Genomic DNA, 19,558 nt, shown 5'->3' with positions numbered 1-19,558 from the left:
CACCCTAGCCTTGCTAGCGTCATCCCTTCGTTCCCAAGCACCGTGATTTCCTTTGAGCTCCTTGAATTCCTCAGACTTTCTCTCAGCTCTAGACTTTCTCCCACTTGGAATAATTACCTGGCCTCCAAAGTCTTGGCCATAGTTACAGCTGGGGGACAGACAAGTCTCAACATAGCTTCTGTGTCACCTTCAGATGGGCAGGAACACAGCAGGCTTCTGTTTAGTGCCCAACAATTTATTTGCTTCAAGAAGTAATGAAAACCTCTCAGCATGGGAATCTCAGGAAGCAGATTAAATGACATAAATCTCTTCAATATGACCTCAAAGCAATGCTTTTCAATACAGGATATGATTGGGTTTCAGGATGAAGGCTGTATAAACTTGCCTCCCAATAATGCTTGCAAATGTATTTACACTAACTCCCCTCATATGCTTGCATTCTCCTCGGGATCTCAGCGCAGTTGCCGGAAGATGTAGTAAAAAGGATCCCAACCGTTCATTTAACAAAACGGTTCATTTCTCTGGTTTAAAAAAAAAAAAAGGCATCACCATTCCCAATGACACATAAAATAAGCATTTCAGAATTCAAATGTTCTGTGTCTGCAGCATATCCTCATGGAAGATTAACACTCAGGATGGAACTGTTCTCTGGGAGATCTTAAATCCTATTCCAAATGAGTAGACTCAAGCCATAAGGGGGGCAGAGGCAAAAATTTACTCCTTCCAAAGATAAATTCAGATTTATGAATGTGCCCCATCCCTGTGCACACAGCCTGCTCATCAATCCCGTGACGTCACTGCTCAGTTCACACTTTCTCAATCTCCCAACCCTCTCCTACCACCTTCTCGCGTTCAGCTGATAACCTTGCTTCTTATTTTATGGAGAAAATGCAAGACATGAGAAAAGGCCATATTCCTCCTCCTGTCTTCTGCCCTACCAACCTCTCTCACTGGTGCCCTCACTGTGCCGTGTCCTGTCCCTGAGGGAGAGCTGCCCCCGAGCCCCTCCATTTGTGTGAGAGTTGCACACACCCTTTCCCATCTTCTCAGGACTTTGTTCCTGTAGGTCCCCTTCTCTTTCAGTCACCGTTGCTTCCCTCTCAATGGGATGAGCCTAATGGACTGCAAACATGCTGAAATAGGTTCTCCATGACTACGTTCCTCTGATCCCATGTATAGTAAAAGTTCTTGGTCCTTGCTGTCCCCATCTGTCCTCTCATTTTCTCTCTTGAAAACTCCACTGCAACCTTTTTTGTTTATCAGCAGTAATTTCCCGTTGCCAAGCAAATGTGCCCATTTCCGTCCTCCTTTCACAAGACTTGCCTCAGTGGTTTCATGACTTCTGCCTCAACGGTCCTCCTTCTCAGTGCTTCTTACACATCCTCCTCCATTCTTCAACATTTCTCCAAATGTCAGGCCCAGTTCATTCTCTTCTCTTGGTTCAGCTTTGCTTCCCCCTTCTCTCACCATACTCACTCCCCAAGGTGTGGTCCTGAGTATCATCCACACACTCATGACTTCCAAATGTCAGTATCCAAGCTTCTGGCTTGAGCTCCAACTTTACTGATCTACCTTCTCATATGACTTCGGCTGGATCTCTAATAAGCAGCTCAAATTTCACATGTCTGGATTTGACTCCTAGTATATTTTTCCAAGACTTGCTCCTTCCCTGTTGTTCCCAGTCTCTGTCCCATTCCTCCACTACTTGGGTCAAAATTCTTTCTTCCACACCTTTCATCTGTTCCATAATGAAATTCTACCACTTGCATTTTCAAATGAACCCCAGATCCTACCATATTTCAACCCTAACTGCTATCACCCAACCCTAACCATACTTCTCTGTCAGTGGACAATGAGAAGAGTCTAGTCTCCTTGCTTGTCTATAGTCTGTTAAACTGAGCCTTGGAAAAATATAATTCAAATTATCTTACTTGTCTACTCAAAACCACCAGTGGTTGCCCATCACTCTGCGAATAAAATCCAAAACATTGACCCTGGCCTTTAAGGTATCTGCCTATATACTTGGCTCTCTGGCCTCATTTTCTGTCATTCTTTCCCTGACTTACTTCAATCTAGTCCAGTAGCCTACATCTCCCAAGGACATGCTCATCTCTAGATTTCAACAATGACTTCACTAGAAGCTGGGCCACTACCCATCCTTCAATATTGCTTCATTCCTTCCTTCACTTAATTTAGGTCCTTGCTCAAATATGCCGCCTCCTCAATAAAACTCTAACCACCTGTGATAAGCAAAATAATAGCCCCCCAAATGTTTACATTAATCACCCCCAAACCTGTGAATATTATAGGTGGCGTGGCAAAGGGGAATTAAGGTTTCTAACCAGCTGACCTTAAGATACAGAGGTTATCCAGGTGGGACCATTTTCATAACAAAGATACTTTCTTTCTTTCTTTTTTTTTTTTTTTTTTGAAAGATTTTATTTATTTATCTTTGAGAGAGAGAGAGAGAGCTTGAGTAGGGGCGGGGTGCAGAGGGAGAAGCAGACTCCCTGCTGAGCAGGGAACCCTATGTGGGACTCTATCCCAGGATACTGGGATCATGACCTGAGCTGAAGGCAGACGCTTAACCAGCAGAGCTCCCCAGGCGCTCATAATAAGGATCCTTTAGAGTGAAAGATGGAGGCAGGAAAGGAGGGCAAGAGACATGGCAGGGGGAGAATGACTCAGCCTGACATTGCTGGTTTTGGAAAATGTGGGAGGGCCATGAACCAAGGAATGTGGGCAACCTTGGAAACTGGAAAAATCAAGGGAATAGTTTCTTCCCTTAGAGCCTCCAGCAGAAATACAACTCTGTCAACACCTTGATTTTAGTTCAACCAGACCTAGTTTCAATTTGGCCTCCAAAACTGTAAGATAATCAATTTGTGTTGTTTAAAGTCACTAAGTGTGTGATAATTTGGTACAGCAGCACCAGGAACATAACAGCCACCCAATCTAAAATAAATACATGGGTGCAGACACACACCACTCATTGTTCCCTTGCTCTTATCTTCCTTTTCTCAGTTTGCCACTGGCTATGCCCTGTAAACCCCACAAGAATACGTAAGGCCTTGAACTCTGTTTAGAACTGTTTAGAATAGAATCTGCTTGTAGAAAGTTACTAACACTCCTCTGGTCACTGAAATTTGATTTTATTGTTTGCCAACATGAAGCTTTACTTTCAACTCGATTGCTGTCTTTAGATAATGTTTTCATAAGTAAGGTGGGTTAAAATTTACTAAAAGGTGCTTTGAGGAGATAAAGACATTATGATTGAATAGCATGTCCCCCAAGGAGCCTGATTGAAAGGATGAAGGGTATTCAATCTTCCCAGACAATATTTGTGGTAGAGAATGGAGTCCAGATGGGTCAGGTTAAGGACTGATTTTTGGTATGAAGTTTTGCTCATATCTTTGTATCTGCTGACAGAAACACCTTCATTTCCTTGCCATGTATCTGCTCTCTACCGTAAGTGTGAGGGTTGGGACTATAGTCCCAAAGAACCATTTCAGTGTCCCCAAAATATGACCTACAAAATATGTCCAATAGGGATAAAAGAAAAACCAGTTTTAATCACATTTTTTCCAAAGACAATTGCTTTTATTGCATTTCCTATCTAGTATTCTTTTAAAGGTTATAGATACAATTTTCTTTGGTGTGGGTTAAAAAAAAAGTGTGAAATAAGTTGGCATGACCTGCTTTGGCCTACCAAATGCGAGGAGAAGTTGTATATGTCAAATCTAGGCAGAAGCTTTCACAGACAATGTACAGTTTTCTATCTGCCTTTACAGTTGAGGTGCTCTTGAAAGCACACATCAGTAAGGAAACTCCATGGACCTGCATCCTTGGGTGACTTGAATAAGCAAGTCCTTACCAACTCATCAAACATTCAATGTGAGCAAGCGATACACCGGTGTGTGACGGTTAATTTTATGTGTCAACTGACTGGCTCAAGATATTTGACTGAACGTTATTTCTGGAGATGTCTGTGAGGGTGTTCCAAGATGAAATTAGCATTTGAATTGATAGGATCTGTACAGTGGTTTGCCCCCATGCGCAGCCCCTTCTTGTAAAAGGCTCTAAAAACTGTCATGGCAGACCATCAAGTCTATATTCCTATTGATTCAGGGACAATCAAAAATGAACACAGGCAATACTTCTGCATCTTCTTATTTTTACGCATGTAATTGTTACTGGAAAAAACCTTGGTCTTCAATATTTGGAAACATAGTAGCCATACAAAAACTGAATTTTTTAACTACTCTACAATCCATACCAAATCTTCACAACTCTTCAGTGAACTCGATAACTTCATTTAGAAACGTTTGTGTGTTAATTTTTACCACTATTTTTCCTGATCATAAATAAATACCTGATCATGGTTTTGAAAATGAGGCTAAGAAATGCATTTAAAAAAAAAAGAAGAAAAATCCAATTTTAATCACAAGTCCCAAAGAGAGCCTCTCATCACATATCCCTTCTTCTGCTCTTCAACAGATCTAGATAAAGTTTTGAATTCTATGGTTTTCCCTTAACATTAAACAAAACCATTTTCCCATAGTGATTAGGCCATAATTTGCTTGACTACCCACATTGAGGATATTTGGAAACATCACTTTTTTACTGTTTATGCCTCCTTTCTTCTAAAAAAGGATTGGCAACAACTTCAGAATTAACATCTAAAATGTATCTCCCATTGGGAATGGCAGGAAGAAAGAAGCCAGAAGTACCAGAAAATCATGGCTGGGAGAGAAGATGTTCTGGATGGTTGAGGACGTGGGTCCAGGGAGAGCAGGGACATGTGTGTGTATGTAACACACATTTGAGGGATACCCAGTACTTCGACATATCTTGCTGAAGACGTAAGTTGTATAAGCGGTGTGGCAAGCTGGAGACATCAGGGAATGACAACCGAGACACATGAGAAATGGAGTCAGAAGCTGACTAGAGGGAGTTGGCTTCACTCTTCGTCAACACCGTGCACAGATACGGGGCTCTTTGGACACAACAGGTGAAGTTCGAACGCACACATCTAAACCGGTCACCTTCTACATCCAAGTGCTTTTTTCCACTTTCAGAAAAATTTTACAATTTCCTACCTTTCTCCCAGAATGCTGCATGGGCTCTTCTTATCAAGATCCTGGAAGCCTTTTCCATCACACAGACCTCTAGTTTCTTGAAAGAATTTTGCAGATTAGGCAACAGGCGCCTAATGCTCATACTACTCAACTTGCTGTGGAGCAGGTCTGTTTCCCATTTCTAGTTAGAGTTTCAAGGACTTCCTTTTTCTAATTGCTTCCTTGGCCACTCTGCGCTATAGGGACCACTGCCTCCTCCCTTCTGGTATCAGGACTCAGTTATATTCTGTTGTGTGGAAGTGTAAGCCATTTGGGAGAAGCTTAGGGACGTTGATGGCATCTGTCTGGGCAGTGTCAGGCATGGTAGCTGCCATGAGTTGCTCCCAGAATAAGCGAACCATCCACCTTCTGTGACTCAGTGGGGTCAGCAATGCATATATATGTATCTATATATTTTCTGATTAGCAGTCCTTATACTACTAATTTTGCATTATGAATTCTTCATAGAGCTTCTATCTGGGCTGCCTCCCCGCCCCTTTTTCCACTTTCAGCTGAACTTTCCAAAGCCTAGATTTCTGCTGTCCATGAGTTCTGTCACATTTGTGTTATTTCCTCTGTCATTTACTTGATAGCTCTGACCTACATTTTTTCTTCTCTTTGTTCCTGAACAAAACCTGATTTCTTTCTGAGGAAGTTGGAAAAAACAAGACTTATGCGACCAATATGTTTCCTAACCCTCACATGAGAAAAAGGGCACACCCAATATTATCAAAAAAGCAACCCTTGTACCAGTCACGGCACCAGATGCTTTAAGCTGCTTCTTATTGTGGGCTCACTTAACACAAAATAAAACAGACCCCCAACACAAAGGCTTCCGGTCCCCAAGCTAAAACACAACTCTAAGAAAAATCTTACCATTTCAGAGCTTTGAAATATCCTAACCAAACTGTCTTCCATTTTTGGATTTCGTTTTATTGTTGTCTTTTTAAACACAGAGATGCTAAATTAAGGCCAGGCAAATTCTAGTACTTTTTCTCAGATGACTTCCAAATCTCAACGGCCCCGCCCACCTCTTCCTGTTCATTCTTAATGTGGGTCCCTAATTGCCAGTGGTTCCCAGCTGTCTTGCCTCACCATTACTTTTAGTGTTATGATGATTATCGTCATTAATTAGCACATGCCATTATCTGTCTCCTCAAAATGTTTCATTTGTGTATTTAAAATAATCAGATATTTGCACACTATGCCTTTGCTACTATTGTTGCAATCTGCCCTTCATCATTCCAAAGATGAGGCTCTATTCATTCTGTCTCATCCCTCCTTTAGCAAGGAGGGCTGTAATCTCACAGTTTTATTTACTCCACGCACGGGTTTGGGAAATGTAGGAAAAAGATGAAATGAACCTTGGAGCAGATTTAGAAAGGAAAGGCATGAATGTGGCAGATGTGATGTTTTAAATTGTTTAAGACACGGGGCACAGTTTAGACAGTTCCCGAGGCAAAAGTGAAAGAGATCAATTTGGTGAAGGGGGAATTTTATTCTAGTGAAGTAAGAGAGAAAGACAGAAGGGAGATGAGAGAAGTGTTTTTTTTTTGTTGTTTTTTTTTTTTTTTGCAGCCACTTGATTTTGTACAGACCAGGAAAATTATCTACTCTTTGCACCTCCCCCACTGCCATATGCTTCCCTAAGGTTTCCTTCCTCCCTACTTGAAAGGACCACAGATTTTAATAGTGTTCATGCATTTGAAGTGCTGGGCTACTCCTGGCCTCCCGGTTTTTCATTTACACTGAGAAGTAATTTCTAAAATCCAGCTTACATGATAAGGTCAAAATAAAATAAATGATCACTTAATGAAAAAAATCAAACTAAATGGAAGTTGTAAAAAGAAAGAAAGGCAGTTGACCTTACAACTGAAGTTCAAGATCACAACCAGATTCGCAGACTAAATTATAGGCCAGTCTCCTTCAATGCCTAGGTTGAGAGAGTTTGTTAGGCTACCACCGTGAACACTAAATTGTAGACGTCCCAGGGGCCTGAACAAGTTGAAACAGAGTCATTAAAAGGTCAAATTTACTTGAATTCACATGTAATAGGAAAGCCAGACAGAGAAAAGATGGGGAAGTTACAACTATATTTTTAGAGGAATATTTGAAATGTAATACATATTTGTGCTTGAGTCAGCGTGCTCTCTCATGTGAACATCAGATGTGGGTGTTAGCACTCAAAGCCACTACACTTTGTCGAGCAGAGAAATTTTCTTCCTCTTTTGGGAAAACCATACACGGCTGCCAAGTGGCAGAGATTAAGACAGGAGGCTGTTGACCGGGGACACTGAGAGGCCACCGCATGCTGTGAGAAGCTGCGACAAACCAGGGACATAGACAACCCATCCTTCCCATCAAGACAAAGCCTCCTTCTAAGACCTCCACAACCCTCAACCCCAACTGCTTTTCCCTTCTAGATCTTCGCTGGATGATCATTTTAATTGGACTTTGTGAAGGTAATTGGGGGCTGAGGGGAAGGAGGTGGGAAGGCAGGGCAAGCAGTGCGTCACCTCCATAGACTCTGACCCTGAATTTGGGCCCTATTAGGACCCGTCCTCTCCCACTCCTGGAAGGAAGGCAGAGCAAAGAGGCAGGCTCTGTCGCAGGCAGACCTTTTTTGCAACCCGGCATCTAGGGCTTACTGCGGTCTTGGGGACAACTTTTTTTGAACACCTTTGATGTCAGTTTCCTTATTCATAAAATGAGTTTTATGGATTAGAAATAAGGTGTATAAGAGGCTGTTACATAGTAGGTGATCAGTAAATGTCAAGCGTGTGGTGACATTGACTGCCAGACCCCGAGTCAGCAGCACCTGTGTTTCTGCCTTTCATCTTTGGTTCCAAGATCACCCTGTGCCCAAAGAACAGGGACTTGAACTGCAAAGAGCTATTCTGACTCCCACTGCCCCTCCTCTCTCCCCCAGCTTCACAGCAAATGGCTGCCCCTGGCAGTTCCATTGTCTGGAGCGCCTGGATAAAGAAATAGGTAGAAATGATGTGCTGAGAGCTAGCTCCCACTCAGTAGCCAACATGGAGCCCCGAGGTCCTCAGATTCCTTTTGCCCTCCATTCCCAGGCCATTCCCAACAGCAACCAAGGTTCCTGGGCCCACAGTACCCCCTGATGGCTAACAGAGGAAACTTTCTTTCCTCAAAGATTCTCCTCAGTGGGACTCCCCCAAGCATTCACACAGCTAGCTCACTGCTTTGTTCATTCCACCCGGGACCATTCATGTCTCACAAACGTGTGACTTCCTCTGCCTTGCTTCTTTTTTATCTTCATTTTTGCTCAATTATTTCAGAAACATCTATCTCCCTCCCCGTTTCTTCAAGCCCTTATTTTGTTCCACTTATGAATCCTCAAATCACTAATGGTTGCTAAGCATAAGTAGGATGAGGGCATCTGTCTACCATAAAAACAACAAACAAACAAACAAACAAACAAACACCTCCATTCATTTAGAAGCCAAATAAGATAGAGTGTAGAACCAGCAGCATTAATCTCTAGAACACTTACAGATACCCAGATGTCTTCCTCAGAACTTGCACAGAAGGGATGCCATTCACCCCTGGTTCTTTCTCTAAGTAACACTGACCTTTTCTCGATATTCTTATTATTTTTCTATTTATTTAATTGTTAAAACTGTGTAGGTTTGTCCCCTACTGTTTCACTACAAATATAATTCAGCTACAATAAGGGTTAACTGCATTCCTGTGGGCTGTTCTGGAAACCAAAGCAAAATCTTGCAGCATTATTTCTCCATGGGAAAGTGAATTTAGATCCCCAAAAAGTTGCTCTAGAAGGAACTTTTGGAAAATCTACCTATTGCAATTTAACATTGGACATTTTTTGGCGGGAGTGTTCAGTTTTTAAAAATTCATATTGATGTCTGTATTCTCTGGTTTTCATCTGTTGAACCATGACATCTACTGGGATTAGTACTTAGAAAGGTATTTAGATGTGACCTATCTGGGCAGACATCGGTTCTTCTTTTATCAAAGGAAAAATATAATAACCAGATTCTGATTTGGTATGTTATAGGAATGTTCTAGCAGGTTATAAAACTCATGTCCATGATACAGATTGCTTCTTGGTAGAAATACAATAACACATCTTAAAATATAAATACTTACTTCCCTTAACTTAAATTCAAATAATTTAATTTGAATTGACTTATGTCTTTATTTATCCAGGCTTGGGTTTTAGAGACTTTTGAAAATACAAATGGTTTTGATATGGATTATTTTAAAAGCCATTAATTTTAAGCTTAATCCTGATTTAGAAAATTTATTCTCAAACTAGAGGTAGGTCAGTAATCAGAAGCATTTAAAATCCCAATTAAACAACGAGTTAAAAGATATCTTTTACAAATTAACATCAAGTGGCTTAAGTTTTCTAATTTCTAATACATTTAAAAGTAAAAGCATATAAAAATTGGGACAGAGTAACTGAGTTACTTAATAAAATGGGAAATGAGTTATTGTGACTATATATAGATACATGTGAAAAACATAATTTGAGAATGTTTTTATGAAGTATTTTCTTAATTTGGGCATAATTCAAGGTAAGCCTTGCATAGGATTTTTTTTTCTTTGAAATGGCTTCCGTATTGATAGAATCAAAATTATTTAATTTTTTAAAATAGAAAGTTGCAAATTGGATAAAGTAACAGGTAAATACCATCCATCCAATTTCATCAAAATGCTGTGAAAATGGATTTTCTACATACATTCTAAATGCACACTAATGTAACAATGATGAAGAATGATGTCATAAAAATACTTGTGTAGTACAAAAGGTATTTTAAATGATCATCAAAGAACATTATTTGAGTTCACATTTTTATGAAAAGAGATATTTGGTTTCTGATAATGTATACCTTTGGAATTCATAAAGTTTTAGAGGTACAAATTAAAACATTCAGTGTTAATGTTTTTGAAAGCATTACGGTAAAATTATTTTCTCAGGACCCAAAGAGAAAACACCAGAGGAAACCTAACCAGCCTGAATTGGTTAAAATGTATTTTCCCTTTAATTAAATAAGAAACATCTGTCTAGGGATTTTGGAAATGGATGTAATCCATCCACACTCTGCCTGTACTAGTTTGCATCCAATATCCAATATTTTGAAAGAAAATTCTTTCTTTCTGTAAAGAATTAAACAGCAACATGGACTGATGTCTGGGTCTATAGCAGCTGAGTCTTGCCTCCAGAATTTGGGCACTGGAAATGCTAAGGATCTGTCTTTTCCTGGATTTGTCCTTGGGAAGCAACCAAACTCTCTCCATAATCACGGTTAAGGTAGAACATATGTATTTCTTCAAAGCATCCACTGAAAATGCTCATCTTGGGACAGTAAGGAAACAGAAGTTACTAGGACACATCCCAATATTCAAGGTCAAAGCACCAAGGTTCACTCTCTGGGGTTCACCGGACATTTTCCTTCCTTCACTCACTAAGCTGATTTCTCTAGGGACCTGAACAGCCCACAACACAAGACTCATCAGACAGGCCAAATGAGTACAACCAAAGTGGGGAGTTAAGTCCAGGATGGCTCTGGTTCTTTGAAACCAGGACACACCGTTGAGAATGACAAATATCACTTACTGGTGGTGTCAAACGGTATCTGCCTGCACTGCGCAGACCCGTCGGCGGGCCAAGGACAGTAATAGACGGCTCCCCCTTCCACGATGTCGGGCTGGCTGGTGTTGGCTTTGGGCGCCCCCACCAAGACACTCGCTCTGCGAAAGGGTTAGAGAAAATCACTCCTTGGGAATCATAAAAGCGGGACGCGATGCAGTAGCGGGCGTGCTCCCTGAGACTAGGGTGGGGGTCGGGGGCAGAAACATATTTATGATGGAGACCGACTGTCAAACTTGATTTCCTGTTGCAAACCTACGGGCGTCTGAAACCTGGTTTGAAGAGGGTGCAGAGAGTCCTAATTCTTCTCTAGGTGGAGCTATGTATACAGTGAGATAAGAGAAGAGGGGGAAAAAATAGCAAAGGACAGAGCCCAGCTGCTTGTAGCAGACAGCACTTGCGCCCAGACACTTAATTGTTACAGGCTATGCAAAAACAGACCGTGTTGTGGTCGTTGTTTTAACTGGCATGAGTTTGTTCGGTCCCGGTCCCGTTTTCCCCTTTGTATGATGCTCGAGTCTTTGCTCGAGTCCTGGGAGCTCCCCAGGGCTTGCGTTTTCTATGCAAGTGGCATGTCTCTACTTAAAAGTTCACAAGGCACATCTAGCATGGAAGGGGGACAAGAGGCGCGGGAGCCTGACGGGACCCCAAGTGCGCAGCGGGATGGAATCTCAGGAATCTCCTTCCACCGGGCTGCGGGGATGGGCGCGCGTCCCCCGGCAGACAGGCAGGGACCCAACTTGTGTCCGGATTCGTCCCCGCGCGCGACCTGCCTGCGCTGGGCGACTTACGTGCGAGCGGCAGGTATATGGAAGTCCACCGCGTAGCCGAAGTAGCTGCCCTCGGGGCCGCTGTACACCGTGAGCTTGTCCACGTCCAAGTTGAACGCCTGCGAGGCGGGAGTCCACAGCACGCCCAGCGCGGCGGAGAAGCACCAGAGGGGCGCGAGCGGAGGCGCCAGGCTGCCCCGGGGACCGCGGCGGGCCCCGGCAGACATCGCCCTCCGCCCCGGCGGGTGCTCAACGGGGAGCGGGAGCCCAAGACGCCGGCCCGGCTCCTTCGCGGGGGCGGCGGGTGGCGGTCCCCAGATGCCCGCGTCCTGGGTCGGGGCGCGCGGCACGTCCGCGGTGACAGCCCCCGGCGCTCCGCCGCGCGTCCGCTGCGGTCTGCTCCTTGCCTGCTCCGCGGCCCGCGCAGGGGCTGGCGGAGGGGATGCCAGCCCTCCTCTGGCAGCGGGAGGGGGCCCGGCGCGCTCACGGCGCCTCCTAGCGGCGAATCCGCGGGCTGCGGGCGGGAGCCCCGGAGACTCCCCGCCGCCCGAGCCCCTGCTGGAGGCCGGCGCCAGGAGCCTGCTTGGGCAGCCTGACTATCCATTGCAGTCGCACCTCATCGACGATCTGAATCCCGCACATCCCACTTCAGGCCATTGTTTTTGGGAGCTGTGTCCCCCGCATGGGATGAGAATCTGCTCTAGTTTCTCGTAAACGGAAGAATGCGAAAGCGCACCCCACCACGAGGCAAGAAAAAGCCGGGCTCCTAGCATCACCTCTGCAGCCTGATGACCCCTTAGGGTCCGCGCGCGCCTTCGTCTGTGGCTGAGCTCTTAAATCCAACAATGCTCTCTTCCACCCCCACCCGCCCCCCCAGCAGGGGTAACTGGTAAACAAAACCTTTCTGTAGGTCTTTCTCAAAGGCTCCGGGGGCCGGGGAGCGGGAGGAGGGCATGTGAATTCCTTGGTCCCAAATCTTCCATGCCTCCGTGTAATTGTGATGAAGAGAAACGAAGTTAGAAATGTTCGAATTAAAGATTTACCCTCAACTCCCTTACAGAAGTCCAAACGTCAGTTCCATTTCATGGGTACTAATGACCTCTTTCTGGGTCCTCTGCTTGGGGGAGGGACTGAAGAATGAGTAGGACGAAGAAAAAGGATATAGAATCCTCACATGCCATGCTTTTACTGGGAAACAGGGCTGATGAGTGAACAAGCAATTAAGTAAGGGTTAGCCTTGGGGTGGGGGCGGGGGTTGGAGCTAAATAGCAAAGGAGTGTAGAAACAGGAAAGGTAAGCAATTTCCGAAGTATTTTAAGGCGAGTTGGTGGCAGATGTAGACTTGGGCTGGAATTGGAATACGAGGCTTGGACTTAGGCATTATGGGCGGAAACATTGAGGGGAAGTATCACTGACACCAGGCTGAGAGGCAAGGGTTGTATAAGGGCTAAAATAAAAGAGTGGGTCAGGGAGTGGCAGGAAATAGGGATGGATCTCCCCAGACAGAGGATCTTAGTAACAAGAACATTTATTGAGGCTGAGAGAGCCAGTTCTAGAACAGAGGCATGAGGCACCCACGGGGATTGAAAACATTTGCTGGCAAGGAGGTGGGTGGGGGGAGGTGCAGGGAGCGGTTGTTAGAAGCAAGGGAAAGCCAAGAAGCTATCCCCCAGATGCCCTGGCTGAGGAGGACCTCGACCTGATTCACAGAAGGTAGGAGAGCGAAAGCCACCACATCAATGAGAAGGGAGAAGGTCAGGGGATTAATGGCGGTATGAAAGTGACTGGGCGTCGAAGGTGAGTGTGAAGGTATCCAGTTAGAATAGAAGAATACCAACAGTAGCCATGGGCAAGGAGAGGTTGGGAGGCCTGCTGTGAGTCAGATGCTGGCCTTGTTGAGTCTAAGTTGAGTCTGGCAGCCCCAGAGGCTCTGGAAGCATAAATTTCTGGCAGTGGTCAGTCTGGTGGGGCAGATTTGGGAGTCTGTCCACAGGAAAACTCTAAGCCCACTGAAAAGCTGGACTTTCTCATGTCTCTCACATCAGACCTCACTTGGTAGATTGATTTGAATTTTATGTCTTTATCTTTGCTGATCCCTGGAAAAATAGTAGGAAATCAATAAGCTATTGGATTACCTGGCAAATCATCTTGTCTGGATCATTTCCTAACTGGATAGTCCTTTCCCAGATAAGGACTTAAGAGTAGATGGTAGAAAAAACTTTTTTTTTTTTCCCTCAGTCCAAAAGTCCATTTGTGTTGTGTTGGACATGGAGTCTGGGACTCTGGTTAGGTTACAAAGTTAATAACAGTGATGTTCCCTGTAGTAAATTTCAATGAGTAATTCATACGAAACATACATATGGGCACATTCAGAGCTGTTGCTGACATTGAGACTAAGGGATAAGCTCAACTCCGCAGCTTGGTGACACTGGCATATTGAAATTTGGAAATTCGTCATACTGCAGGGCAGTCTTAGGTAGAAGAAGAATGCCTAAATAGGTAGAAAGTAGTAATACTGTCTTAGACATGTGCCTGGCCCCCATACCAACTTACTGGGTGGAAGTCGCTAAATGGTATAAAATGCTTTGACTTGTATAGAGCAACACATCACCAGGGTATCCCCTTTTGTACTCCCTTGCAATATTTCCAGTGTATTCTTTATCCTTTAATTCAAAATAGAGTCAATAGAGTAGAATTCTACTTACTGCCACACAATTGGGTACATGTACTGTTCTTCTTTTCTAATACATACTTGTTCTTAACTTATACAGTAAGCTTATATTCTTAATGGCATCCTTTCCACCCCACAGATGAGTGCATTTAGGCTTGGAGAAATGCAATAATATCCATATTTATAGAGCAAAGAAATGGTATAATATGAACCCAGGACTGTCAGATATCAAAACCAGTTCCTCATGCTATGAGGTCTGTAAGAACATTTTTAAAAGTTATGATAATAATGAGAAGTCACCTTTCTAGAATTAGTAAGCTATGCTGGGCTGACCCTTTGGGCATCCCTGTGAGCAGTGATTGAGAGGTGGCATTCTCCAAGAGATCTTGAAACGAGGTTTGGTGGTATCCTGGTATTGAAAGAGTGGAGGGAAAGCAAACTAACTTGAAGCTCTTTGACCTCCCTGGGAGGCCAGAAGCCTGAGAGAGTAGTAAATCTCCGAAGAAGCCAGGCGGAAAAAGAAAAGAAAAAAAAAAAAAAAAACTGCAATAATTACAGGGATGGGATAGGTCAGAATAGGTGTCTTGTACATTTCACTCTTCTGACACATGGGAACCATGCCAATCAGTAAGGCCTGGGGTGCTGTCAAAGAAACACATGGACAGTGACAGGTCTCACGCTGAATGAGAAGTTTGACATTTTAAAGATCTACTAACACTGATTTATTTGTCAGAAAAGCAAGCCTGGGAATTGTTTATCATGCATGTGAGTTTGTGTGTATGTTTAATACTGGGAAAGGTATACATCGTTGTTTCCCTAAAAAGAAAAGAACCCAAAGGTCAAAGATGGAACAGATTTGGCCCAAACTCTCCAAAAATAAATAAGTAAAAAGTATTACAGGAAAAAATGATCTCTGGGTTGCAGCCATGTACTGAATACTTAAAAATAGAGATGCTGTAACATTTAACCATTAGTGCCTACTTTTTAACAGAAGACCAAATACATTTCTTATTTAATAACCAAGTGTTGTTCCTACTATGTTTAAATCTATATCTTTATATGATATAATGTGATCCTGCCTTCAAATCAAGAGGTAGGAAAATCCCGACATGATTACTTCATTCATACAACCACATCTTCAGTATGTTAATTAAACCATTACAAAACTAGCCAATGTAAAAAACAGTGTGTTCTTGGAGGTTCCAATGGCTTTAAAAATGAATGCACCAAAAAAAATGAAAGGCAGGTTTTTTTTAAAGATTTTATTTATTTATTTGACAGACAGAGATCACAAGTAGGCAGAGAGGCAGGCAGAGAGAGAGGAGGAAGCAGGCTCCTCGCTGAGCAGAGAGCCCGATGCGGGGCTCGATCCCAGGACCCTGAGATCACGCCCTGAGCCACCCAGGCGCCCCATCTTGGGATTTTCTTTTGCTCAACTATGTTCAGTGTTTCTGCATTATTAGAAACAACTGATTACTAGAAGCCTGTCAGTTCAACTTAAGGCAAACTTTTAAATCCATCAAGTATCTCTGCTAACATAAGCTTATGTCTGCAAAGTTTCTATTCTGGTACCTGGAGGGTGACTCTCACTAAAGAAAAATTATTATTATTATTATTATTATTATTATTATTATTATTTTTGCCTCTTTGATAATTTCGTTTGTAATTCTCTTTTGCGGTTTCCCTTCAGGATCTTACTAGCTGTTTTTGAGTTACAAGTGCTACAGCCGTGGTCCGCGTGTTGGCGGGTGTTGAAGCGTGGCCAGCAGTTAGTCTAGCTGCAGGAAAATTCCCACTAGTCAAAAACAGACTCTGACTTGCTCTCTTTTTAGAATGAGCCCTTTAAATACAGCTCTGCTTTAAACAAAAATACAAATAAATAAAGTCTTCCTCCAAAGGGAAGGTAACTAAGGAAAATAATGCTCTTTCAAATCCTTGACATTTGGGGGTAAACCTTCCTGAGAAGCAAATCTGCAGGGAGACCTGAACGTATACTCAGGATCTTGAGTGATGTACAGATTTCAGTTAGGGCCAGCTTGCTCCAGAATCCTGAGGAACCTGCATGTGTTGGCTGGATTGGTGAGGTGGGCCTTTGACATAACTGGCCAAATGACTGAATGACATAATTGGCCAAAGTGACTGAAGCAAATTTCCGGGCTGGGGGTTGGAGGGGAGGAGGGGGAGTGGGGAGTGGACTCACAACATCTTAGCCGTTAGGTTCCCCAGAGAATGCCAAATGTAAGCTTATGCCTCCAGTGCTGAATAAGGCCATAGGGATATATTCAGGGGACTTCTTATTACTATCATTAAATTTCAGTAAGGTTAAACCTTCACTTGGTTCAGGGCAGTAGCATGCTAGGCTTTGGGAAAGAGGGTCACTTAAAATGGGGAATGAGGCATTCTTCCCCACCTGTGCCTGTTCCAGGTGTCTTAGTCCATCCGAGCTGCCAAAACAAAATACCACAGAATAGGTGGCTTATAAAAAACAAAAATGTCTTTCTCACACTTCTGGAGGCTGAAAAGCATCAGCTGAGGCACCGAAGAACTCTCCAGCCGTAGGTGGGAAGTCACGGAGGAAGCCCTCCAATGGCAGGAGGAGAGGAAGGCTGGAGCATCTGATCTGTTGATACGAGTGTGTTTAAGTTTATTTTTATTTCAAGATTTTATGACCCAGGCTAGGTTGCTGTGTTTACTCAGCCTCTGGAAGACAACACAAGGGTGCCTAGGACTGCCCTCTAGTGTCTGTGATCCTATGGAATTTTCTCATGAAAAATGATTTGATCTCACAACCACTTAGATTTTTTTTTTTCATTAAAAAGTTTCCCAGTATTGAGTGGATCTCTCCCACATTCATCACTGTCTTTGTCTCCTTATTATAGCTTTGCAAATCATCAGGTGAAAAAGAAAAAAAGAAGATAGGCAAGACCGATGGAGGGAAGGAATTTGCCCATAAAAATAATATTTCTCGGGGTGCCTGGGTGGCTTGTTGGGTTAATTAGCTGTGTTGCTCAGTGGGTTAATCCTCTGCCTTCGGCTCATGTCATGATCCCAGGGTCCTGGGATCGAGCCCCACATTGGCCTCTCTGCTCGGCGGGGAGCCTGCTTCCTCCTCTTTCTCTCTGCCTGCCTCTCTGCCTACTTGTGATCTCTGACTGTCAAATAAATAAATAAAATCTTTTAAAAAATAATATTTATTATTTTCCCAGACAACTGCAAATTCCAAATCAGGTTTCCTTGTCATCCATATTAAGACTAAGTCTGACTCGAACTCACTTGCCTACTTGATTTTGTGGTTTGTTCATTCATTTTCTTTAACCATTCAGCAACAAGCATGGGCTCCCGCTATGTCTTTGCCAACCCTGGAGAAACAACTGTGACCTAAAAAGATAGTTTCTCCTTTCATGGAGCCTATGATCTAGTGAGGAAGTAGGTGGCCGACAAGCTAGCAACCTGATAACAAGAAGGTTAATGGATAGATTAATAAGCTTCAGGAGGAAAACTAAGAAGGTGTGCTTGGAGAATAACGGGATGAGAGTAAGCTGGGAAAACTTTTATGAGATATTTTTCCACAAAGAATACATAAATGTGACAAGCCAAAGATTAAAACAGGCTATTCATGCCAGAACTTTGTATACATACATATATATATAGAGAGAGAGAAAGAGAGAGAGAGAGAGAGAGAGAGAAAGAGAGAGAGAGAGAGAGAGAGAAATCTCTATATATCCATATATAGTTATAATCCTGTTCACTCAGATCTGGAAAACAAGGAATCCTATGACTTGTTTAGGGCCATTGACTTAGAGGAGTTTAGTTTTAGCAGAATTCATCTGTGTACCCAGAATCAAGTTAGGGCATTTAGTGTATTTTGTCATCTGTGTAACTACTTACCATGACAGTGAGTAACGCATGCCCATGGCCTTGATCACTTCAATTCCCTCTGTTCAGGAATGCCCTAATCTGTTTCCAGTCTTAGCAATTTTTAAGAGAACGACTTGAAGGTTGGAAGTAAATTTTTTGTCTTCTACTTAGATGGCTTAAAACGTGACTAATTGACTTAAGTTGACCTTTCTGGTTTTTATTGTTTTGACTTATTAAAATATGTGCCCTTTTCCCAAAGGCCTCTGGGCACATGCACAAAAAAATAGAAATATGACAAGTTAAATTAAAACCAGCAGATGAAAGTTAAAATACCCTCATAAAGGAAAAAGAAAGATGCCAAGTCGAGTTACTGGAAGGAGAAAACTAAACCAAATAGATTAGGCTTAGCCCAGTTTTCAACTGGTTTTGCAAGGAGAACTTGTTCAAAGTAGATCTTGGAGTAACTTCCTGCAAAATTCCTGAAAAAATTGTGCCACTACTTAGTGTGCTACCAAATCAGGGAAATAATGGTAATCCCAGAGAGGGAAGGGCTCTAAATTGTGATTCTTTTTCTAATGATGTTGCGATTGTTGTCCAGCCCTCAGTCCCTGTGTGATCTCACTCATTTGCATCTCACTCTCGCAAGGTGAGAGATTAGCCCTAAACATTGTGAACATTTCTCTCTCGAATCCTAAATTTCTGCTGTCAGCTCAGTTATGGTATGATTCTCTCTGGAAACCAATGCTGTTCATATGTGTTGAGGCCGTGTAGGCATTAAGAACGTGAATTCCAGAGCCAGATATCTGGGTTCACAGCCTAGCTTTGCCACTTACTTATAAGACCTATAAGCCACTTAACCTTACCTATATGGGCAAGTTACTTACCACTTCTATGCCTCAGTTTCCCCAACTATAAAATGAAGATACTAACAGTGTATCATCACAAAGACCTATGAGGACTCAGTGAGTTGAAATGTATAAACCTATATGAGACCCCATATGAAAAGCAACATAAGTGTTAGTCATTATTATTACTTATATTTCTAATTGGTTATTGAATGACCTTTCTTTTCTTCTCCATTATCCACATGTGCCTACTTTTCACCAGGGACATCAGGTACTCACTGTTTGGCCAACCCTAGCCTGGAGATGGTCATACTCCCAACCACTGTGCCTTGTTGTCTTGAGTAGTCTTGAGAAGTCTTGAGACTTCTCAGTTAATATTCCTTTGGACAAGAGCAGTTTGTAGAGAGGTTACCAGAAAATCTTGAGGGTTTTGTTTTGTTTTGTTTTCTTGTTTTTGGTGGGTAACAAATGATGTTTTAGGCATATTAATTTAAAAGTTAGGTAAATGAGGGAGAAACAGAGAATAGCTGGTACATAGTTATATTAGTCTACATGTGAAAAAATAAAGATCAGAATTAAGGAGGTACAATGCAATGACAATGGGTAGTCAAAAGTTTTGTTTTTAGTGTGTTGTGTATAGTGGTTTTTTAAAA

At 42.7% G+C, this 19,558-nt stretch overlaps 1 protein-coding gene across 1 annotated transcript in view; it reads right to left on the bottom strand.

The window, feature by feature from the left end:
- The window catches only part of ITGA8 (integrin subunit alpha 8), a 185,470-nt gene extending 173,528 nt beyond the window's left edge, over positions 1 to 11,942 (bottom strand). Inside the window, exons 1-2 of the mRNA XM_032880917.1 lie at positions 11,553 to 11,942; positions 10,729 to 10,862 (exon numbers count right to left, since the gene is read on the bottom strand). Coding sequence (XP_032736808.1) covers positions 10,729 to 10,862; positions 11,553 to 11,758 — 340 coding nt within the window. The 5' untranslated portion in view covers positions 11,759 to 11,942. The remainder of the gene's footprint in view (positions 1 to 10,728; positions 10,863 to 11,552) is intronic.
- Between the last annotated feature and the right edge of the window lie 7,616 nt (positions 11,943 to 19,558).

This window comes from Lontra canadensis, unplaced genomic scaffold (assembly GCF_010015895.1).
Source record: "Lontra canadensis isolate GAN:19392208 unplaced genomic scaffold, GSC_riverotter_1.0 scaffold72, whole genome shotgun sequence".
Classification (NCBI taxonomy): Eukaryota; Metazoa; Chordata; class Mammalia; order Carnivora; family Mustelidae; genus Lontra; species Lontra canadensis.
The sequence above is the reverse complement of the archived record's forward strand: the minus strand, read 5'-3'. Positions and strand labels throughout refer to the sequence as shown.